General features: G+C 49.6%; 1 protein-coding gene across 1 annotated transcript in view; it reads left to right on the top strand.

The window, feature by feature from the left end:
• Nucleotides 1-15,568, top strand: part of LOC121164355 (deleted in malignant brain tumors 1 protein-like) — a 142,194-nt gene that overhangs the window by 122,639 nt on the left and 3,987 nt on the right. Inside the window, exons 36-39 of the mRNA XM_040992484.1 lie at nucleotides 416-730; nucleotides 2,568-2,882; nucleotides 14,199-14,314; nucleotides 14,919-15,345. Coding sequence (XP_040848418.1) covers nucleotides 416-730; nucleotides 2,568-2,882; nucleotides 14,199-14,314; nucleotides 14,919-15,345 — 1,173 coding nt within the window. The remainder of the gene's footprint in view (nucleotides 1-415; nucleotides 731-2,567; nucleotides 2,883-14,198; nucleotides 14,315-14,918; nucleotides 15,346-15,568) is intronic.

The following is a 15,568-nucleotide window of genomic DNA, read 5'->3' as shown; positions in this document are numbered from 1 at the left end:
CAGTAGAATGTTCCAGATTCAAGAGAAGTAGATCTAAGTCTGTTCTAAGAATCTCATGACATTCTTTGGGAGACCCGAGTGAGAAGGGCACAGTCAGCTGCAGGCATGCAGGCTGCATGGTTCTGAACTGTTAGAGAGAGAACCAGAATGTAAGCTGACAGCAAGTGAGAGGAACAGTAGAATCCTGCTTCTGAGGCCCAGTGAGTAGCCTGGGAAAAGAAGCACGGATGAATGGATCAGTGTTAAATGTTAGGTAGAAAGAGCTGGTGCCTTTGGCTCTGTATGCTTTGCCCCTTTGGGCTTATCCACCCCAATTGCAGGTGGCAGGGGGGTTCGAACTCTCCAGCTAAAAGCACCATCTCATGGAAGAATGGAAGGAACCCTTTCAAATCCCCTTGGCTCTTGACTTCTACAGATCTGCCCGTGGTGAGACTAGCCGACGGGGAGAGCAGGTGCCAGGGGCGTGTGGAGATCCACCATGGTGGCACCTGGGGCACAGTGTGTGATGACCTCTGGGACCTACCTGCTGCCCAGGTGGTGTGCCAGCAGCTGGCCTGTGGGTTGGCCCTGGCAGCTCCCAGAAGCAGTCTGTTTGGTGATGGCTCCGGCCCCATCTTTCTGGATGATGTGAGGTGCACAGGCAACGAGAGCAGCCTGGGGCAGTGCCGCCACCTGGGCCTGTCTGTCCATAACTGCGGCCACCACGAGGATGCCGGGGCCATCTGCTCAGGTACTTGCCCTCTGCAACACCAGCTTTCCCTACCATGCAACAGAAGCAGCACCCAGTACCCACTCTCCCCAGCCTATGGGCCCAGGTGGGGTGAATGAGTTGTCCTGCAATGCCCAGAACTGTCCTGGTTTTAACACTGCACATTCCAAGTCCTGAGACTCCCCTGTGAACTCAGAGGACCCAGGATGTTGGTCTCCCTAGGGTCAGTGGAGGAAGGTCCCCTGCCCCGTGTCTCAGGCTCTTCTCCCTGGCCCAGAAGAGATCTGTAAGCAGAACACCCCTCAACCAGGAGTTGTGTTTCTGCTCTGGGGCAGCCAGGAATGGCTTCTGATGTGTTTTAAGATCCAGGTGAAGCTGAAGATCACACATATTTTGGAAAGCTCCTCCTCAAAACCACGCATGACTAAACCCCTGTTCTGCTTGTGACCTGGACTGACCCCCTTGCACAAGGCACTCCGTGCAGCCACGCAAAGAAGTTGAATGGAAATGCCTTTTGTCACTAAACAACTGTGTGCCCCAAATATCCACGACTTCTCATCCCATGAATATTTCTATCCCACTTCATCATTGTGTGAGTTCTCTTTAATCTGAAAATTGAGAGTTTGATGTTTCAAATAATCATGATGTCTCAGGATAAAAACTCAGTTGAAACCACATCAAACACTCCTCTTCCAGTGCCTCATGACTGATCTCCCAACAGGCCCCAGACACCTCCAGGTAGAGCTGAGGGAGGAGCATCTGGGGACCATCAGAAGAGCAGGGTCTCACCAGGCCAGCAAGAGGTGGCTGGTGTGGATTTAATGTTCTGCAGTGCAGTGCTCCCCATGTTGGTGCTGCCCTTTCCAGAATGTTCTGAACCCCCCCCCCCCACAGGCATGAAAGAACTCCTCTGGTCACTCAGTCTGTGTTCCATCAGGAGTTTTGCCAGCATTCCCCTCCACTCACACAGCACCTTGGGTTTTCTCTTCCAGCAGTTGGGGTGATGCCAGTGTCAGCAGAATCAGCTCCCACAGTCGGTAATGTTTGCCTTTGGTTATCCCATCCATCCTTCTAAGGGCTCCCTGAGCTTACAGCCAGTTCTGCAGGTGCTAGCCTACATTCATGCCTCCCACAGGACAGAGAAAGTTCAGACTTGCTGCAGAGGGAGAGGTGATGAGCAGAGCTGCCTGGTGCTTGTCTCTGGTTCTTCTTCATTTTTGAATCTATTGTTTTCATTGGAAAGAGATTTGCAGAGAGAAGAAAAAGAGAGAGATCAAAATGACCACAGTGGCCAGAGCTGAGTTAATCCCCGGAGTTTCTTCTGAGTCTCCCCAGGGTCCCAAGGCTCTGAACTATCCTCTACTGCTTTCCCCAGCCACAAGCAAGGAGGTGGATGGGAAGTGGAGCAGCCAGGACATGAGCTGGTGCCCAAATAATATCCCAATGCTTGCAAGGGAAGGTTTCACTAATTGAGCCATCACATTGGGTCCCTTGTGTCTGGTTCTTAAAAATATTTCTGACTTTGAACTTGCACCTAGAGGTGGGTGTTGCCAAGAGGAGAGCAGGAAAAAACTGAATGTGACATAACTCGATGCTACTGCCCATTAATTTGATGGCTTGGCTCCAAAATAAGCATTTATTCTCATCCTTATAATGGAAATGATGGAACAAAACACTGTAAAGTAGGAGATGGCCCAGGAAGGCTGGGCACTGTGTTTGTAAGTGATAAGTCCCAGGCATCCCAGAAGAAGGAGTCACTAGTCCTCTAGAATTTGGGCTGTATTGTGTTGCAAACTAAAGCAGGGTGCTCCTGGACATCGCCCACCTCACTCCAGTCCTAACTGTGGGTCTTCTCCAGACTTGCCCGTCATCAGACTGGTGGATGGGAGCAGCCCCTGTGAAGGGCGCGTGGAAGTCTACCACAACAGCACATGGGGCACCGTGTGTGACGACCTCTGGGACATCAGTGCTGCCCATGTGGTGTGCCGGCAACTGGGCTGTGGGAAAGGCATCCGCGCGGTAGCACATGGCCACTTCGGGGATGGCATGGGTAGCATCCTCCTGGACGACGTGCAGTGTCAGGGCAACGAGACCTCACTGGGCCAGTGCCGCCATCTGGGCTTGTCCGTGCACAACTGTGGCCACCACGAGGACGCTGGGGTCATCTGCTCAGGTACTCACTCCAGCTTTCTCCTTAGGCTGCCAGGACCAAGCCCCTTGGTGAGAATCTGGGAATGAACATGGAGTGGTCTCGGGTCCTATTGAGGTCACCAAATACACATCCATGGATGGTCAGTCTCTGCTTTCTGAGGCTCAGGGGACAACAGATACAGAGTCCACTCTTGGTCACAACAATTCCACCTCCTACCCTGACCTTGGACCCAGGAGACCCCCTGCTTGTTCTCAGCCTTAACTATGCTAGTCTACCCTGTGCTTGACTCAGAACTGTGAATTCCCCAGAGAGCCTGCAGGCTCTGCCATCCCTAGGGAGTCCCCAGCTCTGTCTCTTGCTGCCACTGGGTAACTGCCGTTCCTAATTTCCATCCCCAAATGGTCTGTTTTGAGCTTTAAAGCTGACTGTGTTGCATTGTTGCTTCCTCTATTCCTCAACGTTGTTTCCTTTTGGCCTTTACAGTTGGAGATCACTTTCTGTCATTTCAAGTCAGCCCAACTTCTGTCTTATCTGTTTTCTCTTGTTAATACCAGATGAGTCCAGCAGTTTGGCACAGCAGCTTAAGCCAGCCCTCAATGAAGTGTCCCCTGTGGGTGCTAGTTTGAGCCCAGGATGCTCCATTTTGAGCTAGGTCTCTGCTAACGCACCAGGGAAGGCAGTGGGCTAGGGCACATTTAGCGAGTGAGCCAGTGGATGAAAGATCTGTTTTTCCTTCTCTTAAATATATGTATGAATAAACACATTTTTAAATAGAAATGAGTTTTTAAGAAAATAAGTGAATGTTGAATCAGGGGGCATAACAGCCGTTACTATGTTAGCACTTTTCCGCAGTACTAGACAACTTGGTATTATCATAAAACTAGTCTGGTCAAAACAAGTAGTCACTGCCCAGGACATCAACAAGCCAGCCTTGGTCTCCAGGGGGCTATTTCCATCACCAGTGAAGGTCACCCTCTTCCTACCCCCATGAGTCCCTGTATTTTTTAGTGCTAGCTTCACATTTCAGAAGTTGTTTACATCCATTTTAATGTACTCAGGGTACAAATTTTGCAAATGCAGAAGTGTCTTCTAAATGCCTGTTTATTCTACAATTTCAGCATCGGCCATGGAGGTGACCACGACACCTGGTGATTTTGTTTTCCTTCTTGCTTTTCACGAAAGAAATGTGTCTAGATCACCTCGCATGTGATTAGGGTTGCAGTTTATATCCTGTTAAAAACGAAATGCTAAACTCGTATCAAACTAGAGGAGGTGTTTATGCACCCTTGGACTGAAACAGGGCGTTGAACAGATTGAGTGAGGTGCAATATTTCTAGTTACTTAGTTCCCTTCCCGATGCCTCAGGTGGTGTCTGAGGTCATAATTAATGCCCTGGCTTTTCTCTTATCAGTGCCCACAAAACCCTTTTAGGGCTTCAGACAGCTTGCATAAAACTACTCATCAAGTCTGTCTTTTCATAGAAGAATGGGGCACCAACCACATCTTCCAAGTAGAACACCAAGTCAGGGTAAAGGATTCTCATGGCTAAATAAGTTGGGGAATAGAATATCCCTCCCTCAAATAGTCTCTCAGCATGTCAGAGTTACTGATGGACCCTGTGCTCAGGGACCTTTTAATATTTGTTTTAACCAAGGTTTTTCAAAAACTTGTTTGGCCACTGAAACCTAAGTGGACATGCAGCATTGCAGGACTTGGACCCAGAGCATCTGGGGTTAGGGGTTATGCCGTGGCTTCAGCCCTGACCAGTTCGATGATGTGATCATGTCCTCTCACTCTCAGAGCCTCCGGCTATTCATGTGTGGGACAGGAGGATAGGAAACAGACACCTTGCCCTGGGGACCGGGTCTACTCAGTGCAATACACATATGGAGACTGGGAGTCTCACTACCCCAAGGAGGTAGTGTGTGCTGCCACATAATAAGACCTCACTTGGCTCTTGAATGTCAACAACTGTCCTTTCACAGGTTCCTGCTTCTGCACCCTCTGGGAGTCATCCCAGGCTTGGGTTGAACCTGTATGGCTGAAAATGGTGCAGGAGAAATATTGTCTCGCTCACCTCAGGTCACCCCAATTCCAGTTTTCTCTAATCTCAAGCTTGGTAGAAACTAACCTGTAAGGAAAATGAGACATTGAAATGCATTCTCTTTTTGGTTGACTCTGTGAAACTGGCTCAGCAGGCCATCTTGGCAAGGGTGAGTTAGGTATGGCATCAGCACAGTGTAGCCCTTCAGCAAGAACTGGAAGAAACCTCAGATATGGTTCACATCATGAGTCATATATGAGCAGCCCCTGGGCCAGCTCTAACCCTTCAGTGGGCTTGGGTTCTGATAACCCAATTTTTTTTCCATGCTTGTTTACATGATTTATAATTCTACATTTTAAACATGGGAGCTCTCACACAAGAATTTCCAGCTTTTACTAAAAAATCTAAGAACAGTTCGTGTGGCATAGGAACCAATTCCTGAGACTAAGAACAAAGAATTTCCACACCCTATGTGGGCACAAGTCTCCCATTTTCTCCTGACCTGTGCCATGCAGGTTGGGACTTGCAGGTATCTCTGTTTACATGTGTCGTGCTCCACCTGCAATGTACCTGGAGAGCTTATGAAAAGGTAGTTCTGAGTTAGGCATCCCAAAAGTGTGCATTTCCACCAAGATGTTGGACTAGCCCTGCAGATAGCAGCAGCTGGAGCTCAGATACATGGAGAGTTGTCACTCAGATAGCGGGAACACAGCCCAGATCTGCTGGTCCCAGCCCTGTGCACTGTCTTGCTTGACAATTCTTTCCCTCAGCTAATGAAACAGAACTGAAACATCAAATAGGAACAGAGCATAATGATTTAGAAGTGTAACTGTGGTGTGGTTTACAGGGATTTTTGTGAAAATTCTTCACTGATGAATTTGAGAAAGATGGTGTTTAATTACAATTTTTTCCTTTGTTTGCACAGATCCTGCTTCCTTAACAGACACAGATTTGACCATTATGCCTGGTAACAATTTTTTCCTGACCTAAGAAATGTTACTGCATGGAAAGTCTGCTGAGATAATATGCCCTGAACTGGTCCAGGAGTCCCGTGCTGGGTTAATCCCTTAGAAAACAGACTAGAACTAAGAAGTAGACAGCAAGGGTCTCTATGCAGCCAAATTAAACCACTCCCTACCCTAACCCTGACTCTGATCCCACCCAAGCTCATGCAAGCATTTGGATTCACAGCAGGTGTTTCAGAATCTGGTACCGAGCCTGCTGTTCTTGCTTTTAGCACACACCTAATGGTTAGCTTCCCACTGACTGTGCGCTAAGAGATATGGTGACCCATCCAGGTCTCCATGAAGGTGGCAGGGGTCCGAGTACTTGAGCCACCTTCAACACATTCCCAGGAGCATTAACAGGAAGCCAGATTGGAAGCTAAGCAGCTGGGACTTTAACTGGTGCGTGTATGAGATGCCAGGTTTAACCCACTACACCATGCCCCTCCCATTCTAAATGTAGCAAAAATATTCACTTACTTCAATATGCTTTGATATATGACATCTCAGAACAACAATCATATTCTTCCTAGTGAGTCTGAATCACATAACTAAAATCTAATTGATATCTGAAGTAGGCATTGTGGCAGATCTGGCTAAGCCACCATCTGCAACACCAGCATTCCAATATGAGTTTCAGTTTGAGTCCCAGATGCTCCACTTCTGGTCCAGCCCATTGTTAACGTGCCTAGGAGAACAGTGGAAGATGGTCCAAGTGCTTAGGCACTAACGCCTACGGGGTAGACCTGCATGAGATTCCAGCCCCCCAGCATTGGCCCAGCCCACCCCTGGTCCTCTCACGCTCTCTCTCTGTAACTTCGCTTTCAAATGAATCTGGCCAATACCCCCTGTTTAAAGGATGGAAAAGTATGTTTCATTCCAGGAAGGCAATTCCATGTATAATATGACATTGCATGTGGGTTTACTTTAACGATTTATATGAAAGATTTTACAGGGAGAGGAGAGATAGAGAATACGTTCCATTTGCCGATTTAATCCCCAAATGGCCACAATAGCCGGAGTGGAGCTGATTCAAAACTGGCAGCTAGAAACCTCTTCCAGATCCCAAAAAGGTGCAAGGCCCAAGGACTTGGGCCATCCTCTGCTGGTTTCCTAGACCATGAGCAGGGAGCTGCATCAGAAGTAGAGCAGTTGGGTGTGATGGCTCAATAGCTAAATCCTTACATCTTGGGAGTGCTAGTATCCTGTATGGACACTGGTTTGTGCCCTGGCTGCTCCCACTTCCCATCCAGTCCCCTGCTTACTGCCTGGAAAAGCAGTGGAGAATGGCCAAAGCCTTGGGATCCTGCACTGTGAGCAAGACCCAACAGAGGCTCCTGGCTCTTGGCTTTGGATCGGCTTAGCTGTGGCCATCATGACCATTTGGAGAGTGAACTAGTGGATGGAAGATCTTTCTCTCTGTCTCTCCTTCTCTCTGTAAATCTATCTTTCTAATAAAAACAGATAAATCTTTTTTTAAAAAGATGTAGGAAGTGGGCACAAATCAGTGCCCATATAGGATGTCAGCACCGCAGGACAGAGGATCGCCTTGCTGCACTGCTGCACCAGCCCCAGCACTTGTGCTTTAATTTTACATTACTCAAGCTTCCATTCTAGAGGACAGGAAGCAAATAATTCTCACTACTGTAATTTAAAAGAAAAATATTTACTTATTTTCATTGGAAAGGCGGATTTATAGAGAAAAGGAGACACAGAGAGGGAAACATCTTTCATCTACTGTTTCACTTCCCAGATGGCCACAACAGCTGATGATGAGGTGATCTGAAGCCAGCAGCTCTTCCAGATCTTCTATGCAGGTGCATAGTCCCAAGGACTTGGCCCATCCTTCGCTGCTCTCCCAGACCGTATCAGGGATCTGGATGGGAAGTGGAGCAGCTGGGACATGAACCGGCACTCATACAGGATGCTGGTGCTTGGAGGTGAAAAATTAGCCAGTCGAGCCATTATGCTAGCCACCACCACTAGAATTTTTCCAACAACAAAGTCTGGTAAAGGCAGAATTGTTGAAGTCAGAAAAATGCATAAAAATGTGCTCACCCGTTGATGAACATTCCTGTTTGTGTTCTTCACCCAGAAACGACTTCCACTTTGGAAGAAGTGACTCCTTCACCTGGTAATGTCCTTTGCACCTTGGGCTCTATGTGTAGACTAGAAATGTAGATGAATCGGGTCACAGCTGTGCTTTCATCCCACCGCCTCACCGAGATGATGACAGAAATTGGGGCAGTGTGGTGTCTGCATGTCACTGTCTTCATCCAAAACAGACCCTGAGCCAGGCATGGGTAGAGGTGGCTGTGGGGGATGGTGGTGACACAGAAAAGTGGCAGCTCTTGCTGGGTCCTCACAGCATCCTGCTTGGTCCCTTCTGAGTGCTTGGCACAATAGTGATTTTACAATGACTCGTAGGATCACGGGGACCTGTCTGTCCTGTGTCCTGTGTCCTGTGTGCTCTCTCAAGGCACAAAGCACATGTGACTTTGTTGACTGACTCAAGATCACCCCAGCACCTAGCCAAGACCAGTGGGCAGTAGAGATTTCATTAAATAAATATAAACATATTAGCTGAGTTATTAAATGCAGGTAAATGGAGGCCTTGGTTTGTGTGCTTCAAGGACCAAAAGAAGAAAAATTAACTGTGAAGCAGTGTTTGTTAACCATTTGGTAGTTTTTGATCAAATCCTTTCTTTCAGAATCTCTGACTGTTGCTGGAGACACATCAACAGGTAATTCAGATTTGATTTTATGCTTCATCTTGCTTGCTGTGAAATCTGTTATTTGATTTTCCAATGAAGTCCTTAGCCAACTGTCATGTCCTGGTGAAATTCCTTGATTGTTTAGTAAACTTTCAAGTTTTTAAAATATGTTCATCTGGACCTTGCTCACAAAGGCCATCCCTGGATACCCTGATGGTAAATGAATTCTGGGAGGTCTAGCTGAATGCTTAAGCTGAAGGAAAATCCATTGATCCAGTTAAACACTCACTGACCTGACAGGTGGCCTGCGTAGTCTACGGATGGAGTCTCCTGGAGACCAGCAACCCAGAGTACAACCAGAATGGGAGCTGTCAAGTCATGGCCTTCCCACATTCCCAGGCCACTCGGCTGGCATCCTATAATGAGGAAAGCCACACACCATCTCTGTGCTGAGGAGAGAGGAACCCAGCTGACCATGGTGACTAGTAACGCTCACCTTCTGTGGAACTGCTTGGAATTATCCGAGTTCCTAATGTGACTCCAGGCTCAGTGACTTTACAATGAGAATACGGAGGGTGCTGAGCCATTGAAATACAAAGCAACAGAGTCGGCAGGAAAATGCAACCCTCGCTGTTGGTAACCCTGGCATGGAGGGCAGCACTTAGTCCCCAGATAAATGAACCTGCCATCCCTCCCCTGCCTCAGCCAGAACATGGGACACCTGGGGACAGTCCCCATCTGCAGAGCCGACCTTCTCCTGGGTCACAGACAGGAGGAGGAGAGGGGCCAGGAAAGCAAACCCTGATCTGAACACTCCTTACCCTAACCCCAGACAGCTGAGGATTGTGGCCATCCACACTGGTGACCTCTGCCTCACAGGGAGGAAAGAGTAGCTGAGTGGAATGGAGACACAGGCCATGCGAGAGATGGGAGGCAGGGTGTATCTGAAAGTGGCCTGCCTCGGCTTGCATGTGGAGAGAAGGGACAAGCCCAGCCAGGTGCTGCCATGGTGCCTCCTGCATCCGAGAGAAGCATGCATGCCTGGCAGGGCTGCCTCATGGGCATCCTGCATTACTGTTCATGAGCAGCTCTTATGACCCATGCGACCTCCACACCAGGAAGGTCTATGGGTCCACCCTCCTGTCAAGTGCCCCCTTCCTGGTCCATTTATCAAATGAAGCTGTTTCATGAAAACTCTATCCGCATCATAGCCACAGGAAAAATAGCAACCTGCTATATTCAAGAGTCTGTCTCCCTCTCCTTCTCTGCCCCTCTTCTCCCTAGCCACTTCATCTGTAGACATCTGGTCAACCTCAGCAAAGGGCCCCTCTCCAACAGGTAAAGTCTGACACTGTTTATTTCATTTTCATTTATTTATTTTGCCTATTTGAAACTCAAAAAGTGGGAGACAGAGAAAGGAAGAACTAGGTTTCCTTTCTGCTGGTTCATCCATCAAATGCCCACAAAGCCCAGGAGGACTAGGCCAGGCTGAGGCTGGAAACTGAAACTTCAACTTGGGTCTCCCTCATGGGTGACAGGGACCCCAGTCCTTGAGCCTGCTGCCTCGCAGGGGACACGTCAGCAGGAAGTCAGGACTGCAGCAGGGCAAGGACTTGAACCAGGCACTCTGGAATGAATGTGAGTGCCCCAAGCATATCTTAGCCACGACACAACATGGCCACCTTCTCACGTTCTTTTACTTAGTGAGACTGATTCAACCATGACAACCCCCTGCCCCTTCCCCACACAGCCTTCTTCCCATTTGTGAGAGTTCCATCCCATTTACAAAGGCAGCTTCAACCACAGCACAGGTGGACTCACCCTCCAGAAATGTTTTCTGCCTGTCACAGTCTTACGTTAAACATGATCAGTTCCCTCCTCCTCCTATTTGGCAAATGAACACTTATACTGAACACTTGTCTGTGGCATTAGTCTCTATACAGCTGGCACTGGGCCAGGTGAAAAAGCCAGGAGCCTGGAATTCCATCCAGGCCTTTCACTTGGGTGGCAGAGCCCAAGTACCTGAGCCATCTTCCATTGCTTTATTCAGGCACCCAAGCAGGCACTTGGGTGGAAAGGGGAGCAGCTGGCACTCAACCCAACACTCTGATAGGAATGTCAGCATCCCAGCTGACAGCTTGACCTACTGTATCACAATGCCAGCCCAGATGTCCGGGTCCTGATCAGATATGTCCAAGAGGGCTGGGGCTGGGGGTCCACACTTCACCTGCTTAGCTGTGTTGTTGCAGATGAGGCTTCTATCAAGGCAGCAGACCTCGACATCCGCACAAGAGAACCAGGTTGGTAGTTCTGCCATTTGCTCTTCTGTTTTCTACCGTGCTGTAAGTCAAACTGAAACATTCCTCCTTTCCAGATGCCACTCTCACCTCAGCTGGAACGCCTCCATCACCAGGTACGCTCTTTGATCCCTGCAGAGGCTGTGAGTCACTTCTTCAGCAAGAGTTTACACATTCAGGCTAAATATCTCCTGTCTCTGTGGGGGAGGTCAGGATTACTCAGGGAGAGCCCCCAGAGGACCCCAGGCCCCAACACAGTCTAGGAACTGGACCCAGTGAAGGTAGGTGCTGGAGCAGGCAGACAGCCTGCGTGTCCCTGGAGGAGACCTCAGAGGGCAGGCTGACCACCTCCACCCCGGAGGACAGGCTGACATCCTCAGGTGTCCTTGGAGGAGACCTCAGAGGGCAGACTGACCACCTCCACCCTGGAGGACAGGCTGACATCCTCAGGTGTCCCTGGAGGAGACCTCGGAGGGCAGGCTGACCACCTCCACCCCGGAGGACAGGCTGACATCCTCAGGTGTCCTTGGAGGAGACCTCGGAGGGCAGGAGGACAGCTTCACCCTGGAGACCTCAGAGAAGGTGTGACACAGCGATGTCCCAAGGATAACATGCAGGAGAAGCTCCTGGGAAACAGGAGACGCCCCCGTGCAAACACACATTCAATGGCTCCTGCTGGAGCCAAACTGCCCAGTGTGGACAGCTCCTCGGTGTGCTGATACGCCGGTTCCAGACCTCCACAGAAGATCAAAGTGCTGAGCCTGCTTCCTGCTTTGAAGGAAATGAGGCCCAGAGAAGGCAGACCCAGGAAGATCACAGAGCCAGGAACAGACAATGCCAAGTGCCCTGGCCTCCATCCAAGGTCTCCTGACTGCACTCAGACCTTGCTGACACACCCTCCCGGGGACCCCCAATCCCTGCAACACTGACATCTTTAGACACAAAATGTGGAGACTTTCTTCTAGTTACTAATGTTTTCAAATCCTGATTACTTCAAAGTTGGAAGGGGAGAAACTCAATGCAACTAAAGTTTGGTGGTCTTTTTAAGATTTTTTTTTTTTTTTTAGTTTTATTGAAAAATTAGATTTACAAGAAAAGGAGAGAAAGAAAGATTTTTTCATCTGCTGGTTCGCTCCCCAAGTAGCTGCAATAGCTGGAGCTGAGCCAATCTGAAGCCCAGAAGCCAGGAACTTCTTGCAGGTCTCCCAAGTGGGTGCAAGATTCCAAGGTTTTGGGCCATCCTTGACTGCTTTCCCAGGCCACAAGCAGGGAGCTGGAAGGGAAGGGGAGCAGCTGGAATAGGAACGGGCGCCCATATGGGGTCCCAATGCATGCGAAGGAAGGACTTTAGCCACTAGGCTACCGTGCCAGACCCAGTTTAGTGCTTCCTTTCCCTCCTTCTCTTCTCACCACTTTCCTTCCCCACCCCTACTGTGACTTCACCTTTGTCAGTAATTCTTATAACACTCACTAGCTCTGGACATCCCGTGAGGCCAGCTTTTTTCCTGCAGACTTGGTGGATGGAAACTGGGTTGCATTTTACATAAAGGAGGTGGTGCTGATATTCTACTTCCTTTATGGGAGCCTGACAGCCAATCACTTCCTGTCTCAGCAGGAAGTGCCTCTTGGAGCAGGAGACAGGTGGCAACCATTGCCTTCCCCTACGTCCCTACTTCCGGGAGCACAACTGCCACTGCACTCACTCCTGCAGGGCGATGGTGAGAAGCAGCGTGAGCGTTGGGGCCTCAGACCTGGACCTGACCTGGGCACACTGTCAACTGCTCTGACATTCTCTCCTCTCTAGCACAGGGATAATCCTTACCCGGCCCGCTTGTTGTAAAGCTCATCAATGCCAACCTCTCCTATCCCATCCCATGCCCGAGTGTGTAGGTCCCAAGACAAACGGGCAAGTTGGATTTCGATCACATATCGCTCAGGAAACAAGCCTGTTTTCATAAAATCTTCCATGAAGCCAAACGTGAATGCTTTCTTTTCACTATTTATTCGTGTATTTTTTGACAGTCATGGATCCGATGTCAACCAACGTGATACCATTACCTGGTAAGGAACACACATGTTGCTGCAGTAATTCTTACTTCAGAAAAGTGCACCAATGCGGTTGCTAATAAAGTTCATTGCTGGCTATCCTGCATGGAGCCTGTTGTGCATTTTAATAAGAAATTATACCCCGCACACGGGATGTTTCTCTTATGCAAAATGTTTCTGAGAAATTACACTTTCTTTGCTTTACTTTCAGTCCCTTTTAAAATGATCTTCCCTTCAAAAACTCAACATATTCACACGCACTATCCAAAGCTGAAAATCAAAATAACATTGTATGAAGCTGAAATGCTTAGCTGTTTTTCAGCTTTAAATATAAATATCTGCCTTAGAGCGTATGAATTTTTAAAACTTTTCTTTTCTCATTTGCAGTTACAATTTCGGTAGATGAAGACGTAAACCCTCTGCCTGGTAACTTCCTTTTGATTCTAACACTGAAACGATGATAGCTCTATTTTTCACTTGCACTTCCCACTCCTTGCAGAAAAATCACTCACCATGGTAAGACGGATACATACAGACACACACAGTTTGCAGGTCAGAATCCCCTCATCCACCTCACTCGGAAGGAATCTGAAGTTCACACAAGCATGGCTGCCTTGCTTCTGGTATCGCAGCCACGTAGGAATCGTGGGAGAACAGCCTGCCAGGCCAGCCACCTGCAGCCACAGAGCAGCTGCCACCGGCCACAGTGGCTGCCCTCACGAGACACCTTCTGTATGTTGAGCAGAGCCGGAGCCCAAAGACACAGTCACTGCTGGACACTGCCATGCTGAGTCAGTTCACACATGGATTTTTGTTTTCTGGGTTTTTTATTTTTTTAGAATTTGTTTCTATTTATTGGAAAGTCAGATACACAGAGAAAAGGAGAGACACAGAGGAAGATCTTCTATCAGCTAGTTCACTCCCGAAGTGGCCGCAACTGCCGGAGCTGAGCCAATCTGAAACTAGGAGTTTCTTCCAGGTCTCCCATGCAGGTGCAGGGTCCCAAGCCTGTCTTCCCAGGCCCCAAACAGGGAGCTGGATGGGAAGCAGGGCCGCCAGGATTAGAACTAGCACCCACATGGGATCCTGGTGCATGCAAGGCAAAGACTTTAGCCACTAGCTACCTAGCTGGGTCCTATTTTCTGGTTTTTTTAGGCAAACGGTTTTTTTTTTTTAAGTCCAATTCACATACCGTAAAGGCTGACACCTGTGAGCTTTTCTGACTCTGTTAGAGACGCCGTCCGGACATCCAACACCGCCCTCAGCCACCTACCTGCAGCAGCCAGCGGTGTGGCCCTACGATTGCTCCTGCTCTCAGGCAGCCTCAGAGGTGGACCGTGTCACACAGGTCCTTTCCTAACGTACTTAACAACTGTTGGACAGCTGTTGCTGAGCTTTCACAGTTATGGCCTTGCAGTGCCCACCGTCGTCCCTTCCCCCCCATGGCGCTCCTGCCGACAATCCCGCACACAGACGTCAGTGCACACATGTGCTTCCTCTACGTCATGCGAATTCCTAGCGGTGCAATGGCTAAATTACCTAAGATAATTTTATGGTAAAAATATAGCACGAAAGCACGCCTATTCCTCAAGACCACTGGATACATTTGGTTTCAGGAGTCAGAGCAGTGCTTCATTTTAATGCACTTTCCAAAAGTTGAGGTTGCTTTTTTAAAAATAGAAATAACAGGTAACGGGCAGAAAGGCGACAAAAGCAGCGACCCAGACCCGGATTCCCGTTGTCCTGTCCTTGAGCCATGCAGGAATAAGCCACTGTGTGCAAACAGCGTTTTGTGTGGTGTTGTGGGGTGACTGTTAGCTGTTTTCTCTCAGGTTTTACAATTGTGCTTAAAGATTAAGTTCTGGGGTATATTGAAAACACTAGGACCAGTTGCAAATGGTCATCCCTGAAGGAGCGTGAGTCATCCCAGCTCTCCTTTGTGAGGGTTCCAGAAACGGGACCTCTCGCAGCTTGCTTCTCCACTGCAAATGACGGGCGAGACCCAGACAGCCTTCATAGCGATGCCCACGTCTTGTTCCTCGCTGATTCAGTCTCTTACTTCCGCAGACCCAGCCGTGCGCTTGGTGGACGGGCGCAGCCGCTGCGAGGGACGCGTGGAGGTGCGGCACCAGGGCCTGTGGGGCACGGTGTGCGACGACCACTGGAGCCTCAGGAATGCGCGCGTGGTGTGCCGCCTGCTGCGCTGCGGCCGCGCGCTGGGCGCCCCGGGCCGTGGCCGCTTCGGCCCGGGCACCGGGCCCATCCTGCTGGACGACGTGCGCTGCGCGGGCACCGAGGCCACACTGGGGAGCTGCGCACACGCCGGCTGGGCAAAGCACGACTGCCGGCACCACGAGGACGCCGGCGTGCTGTGCGCAGGTACCCAGCGCCCCAGTGCACCCACCGCACCCTGGGGTGTCCCGAGGCCCTGCCCTCTAGGGAGGCCTCCCCGCCCTTCACACGTTCCTGAGGTCAAAATTCACCACCCTGAGGAGTGGCAGGTGTGGCCCAGGCCCGGGATTCTGCAGAAAGGAAGGACCTGGAAATGTTTGCATCATCCAGGCTTGGCGGTTGATCAATCAACCAGTTCATTACTTCCAAC

The sequence above is a fragment of the Ochotona curzoniae genome, unplaced genomic scaffold (assembly GCF_017591425.1).
Source record: "Ochotona curzoniae isolate NIBS_2020 unplaced genomic scaffold, NIBS_Ocur_1.0 contig_66, whole genome shotgun sequence".
Classification (NCBI taxonomy): domain Eukaryota; kingdom Metazoa; phylum Chordata; class Mammalia; order Lagomorpha; family Ochotonidae; genus Ochotona; species Ochotona curzoniae.
This window is presented reverse-complemented; position numbering and strand designations above follow the sequence as displayed.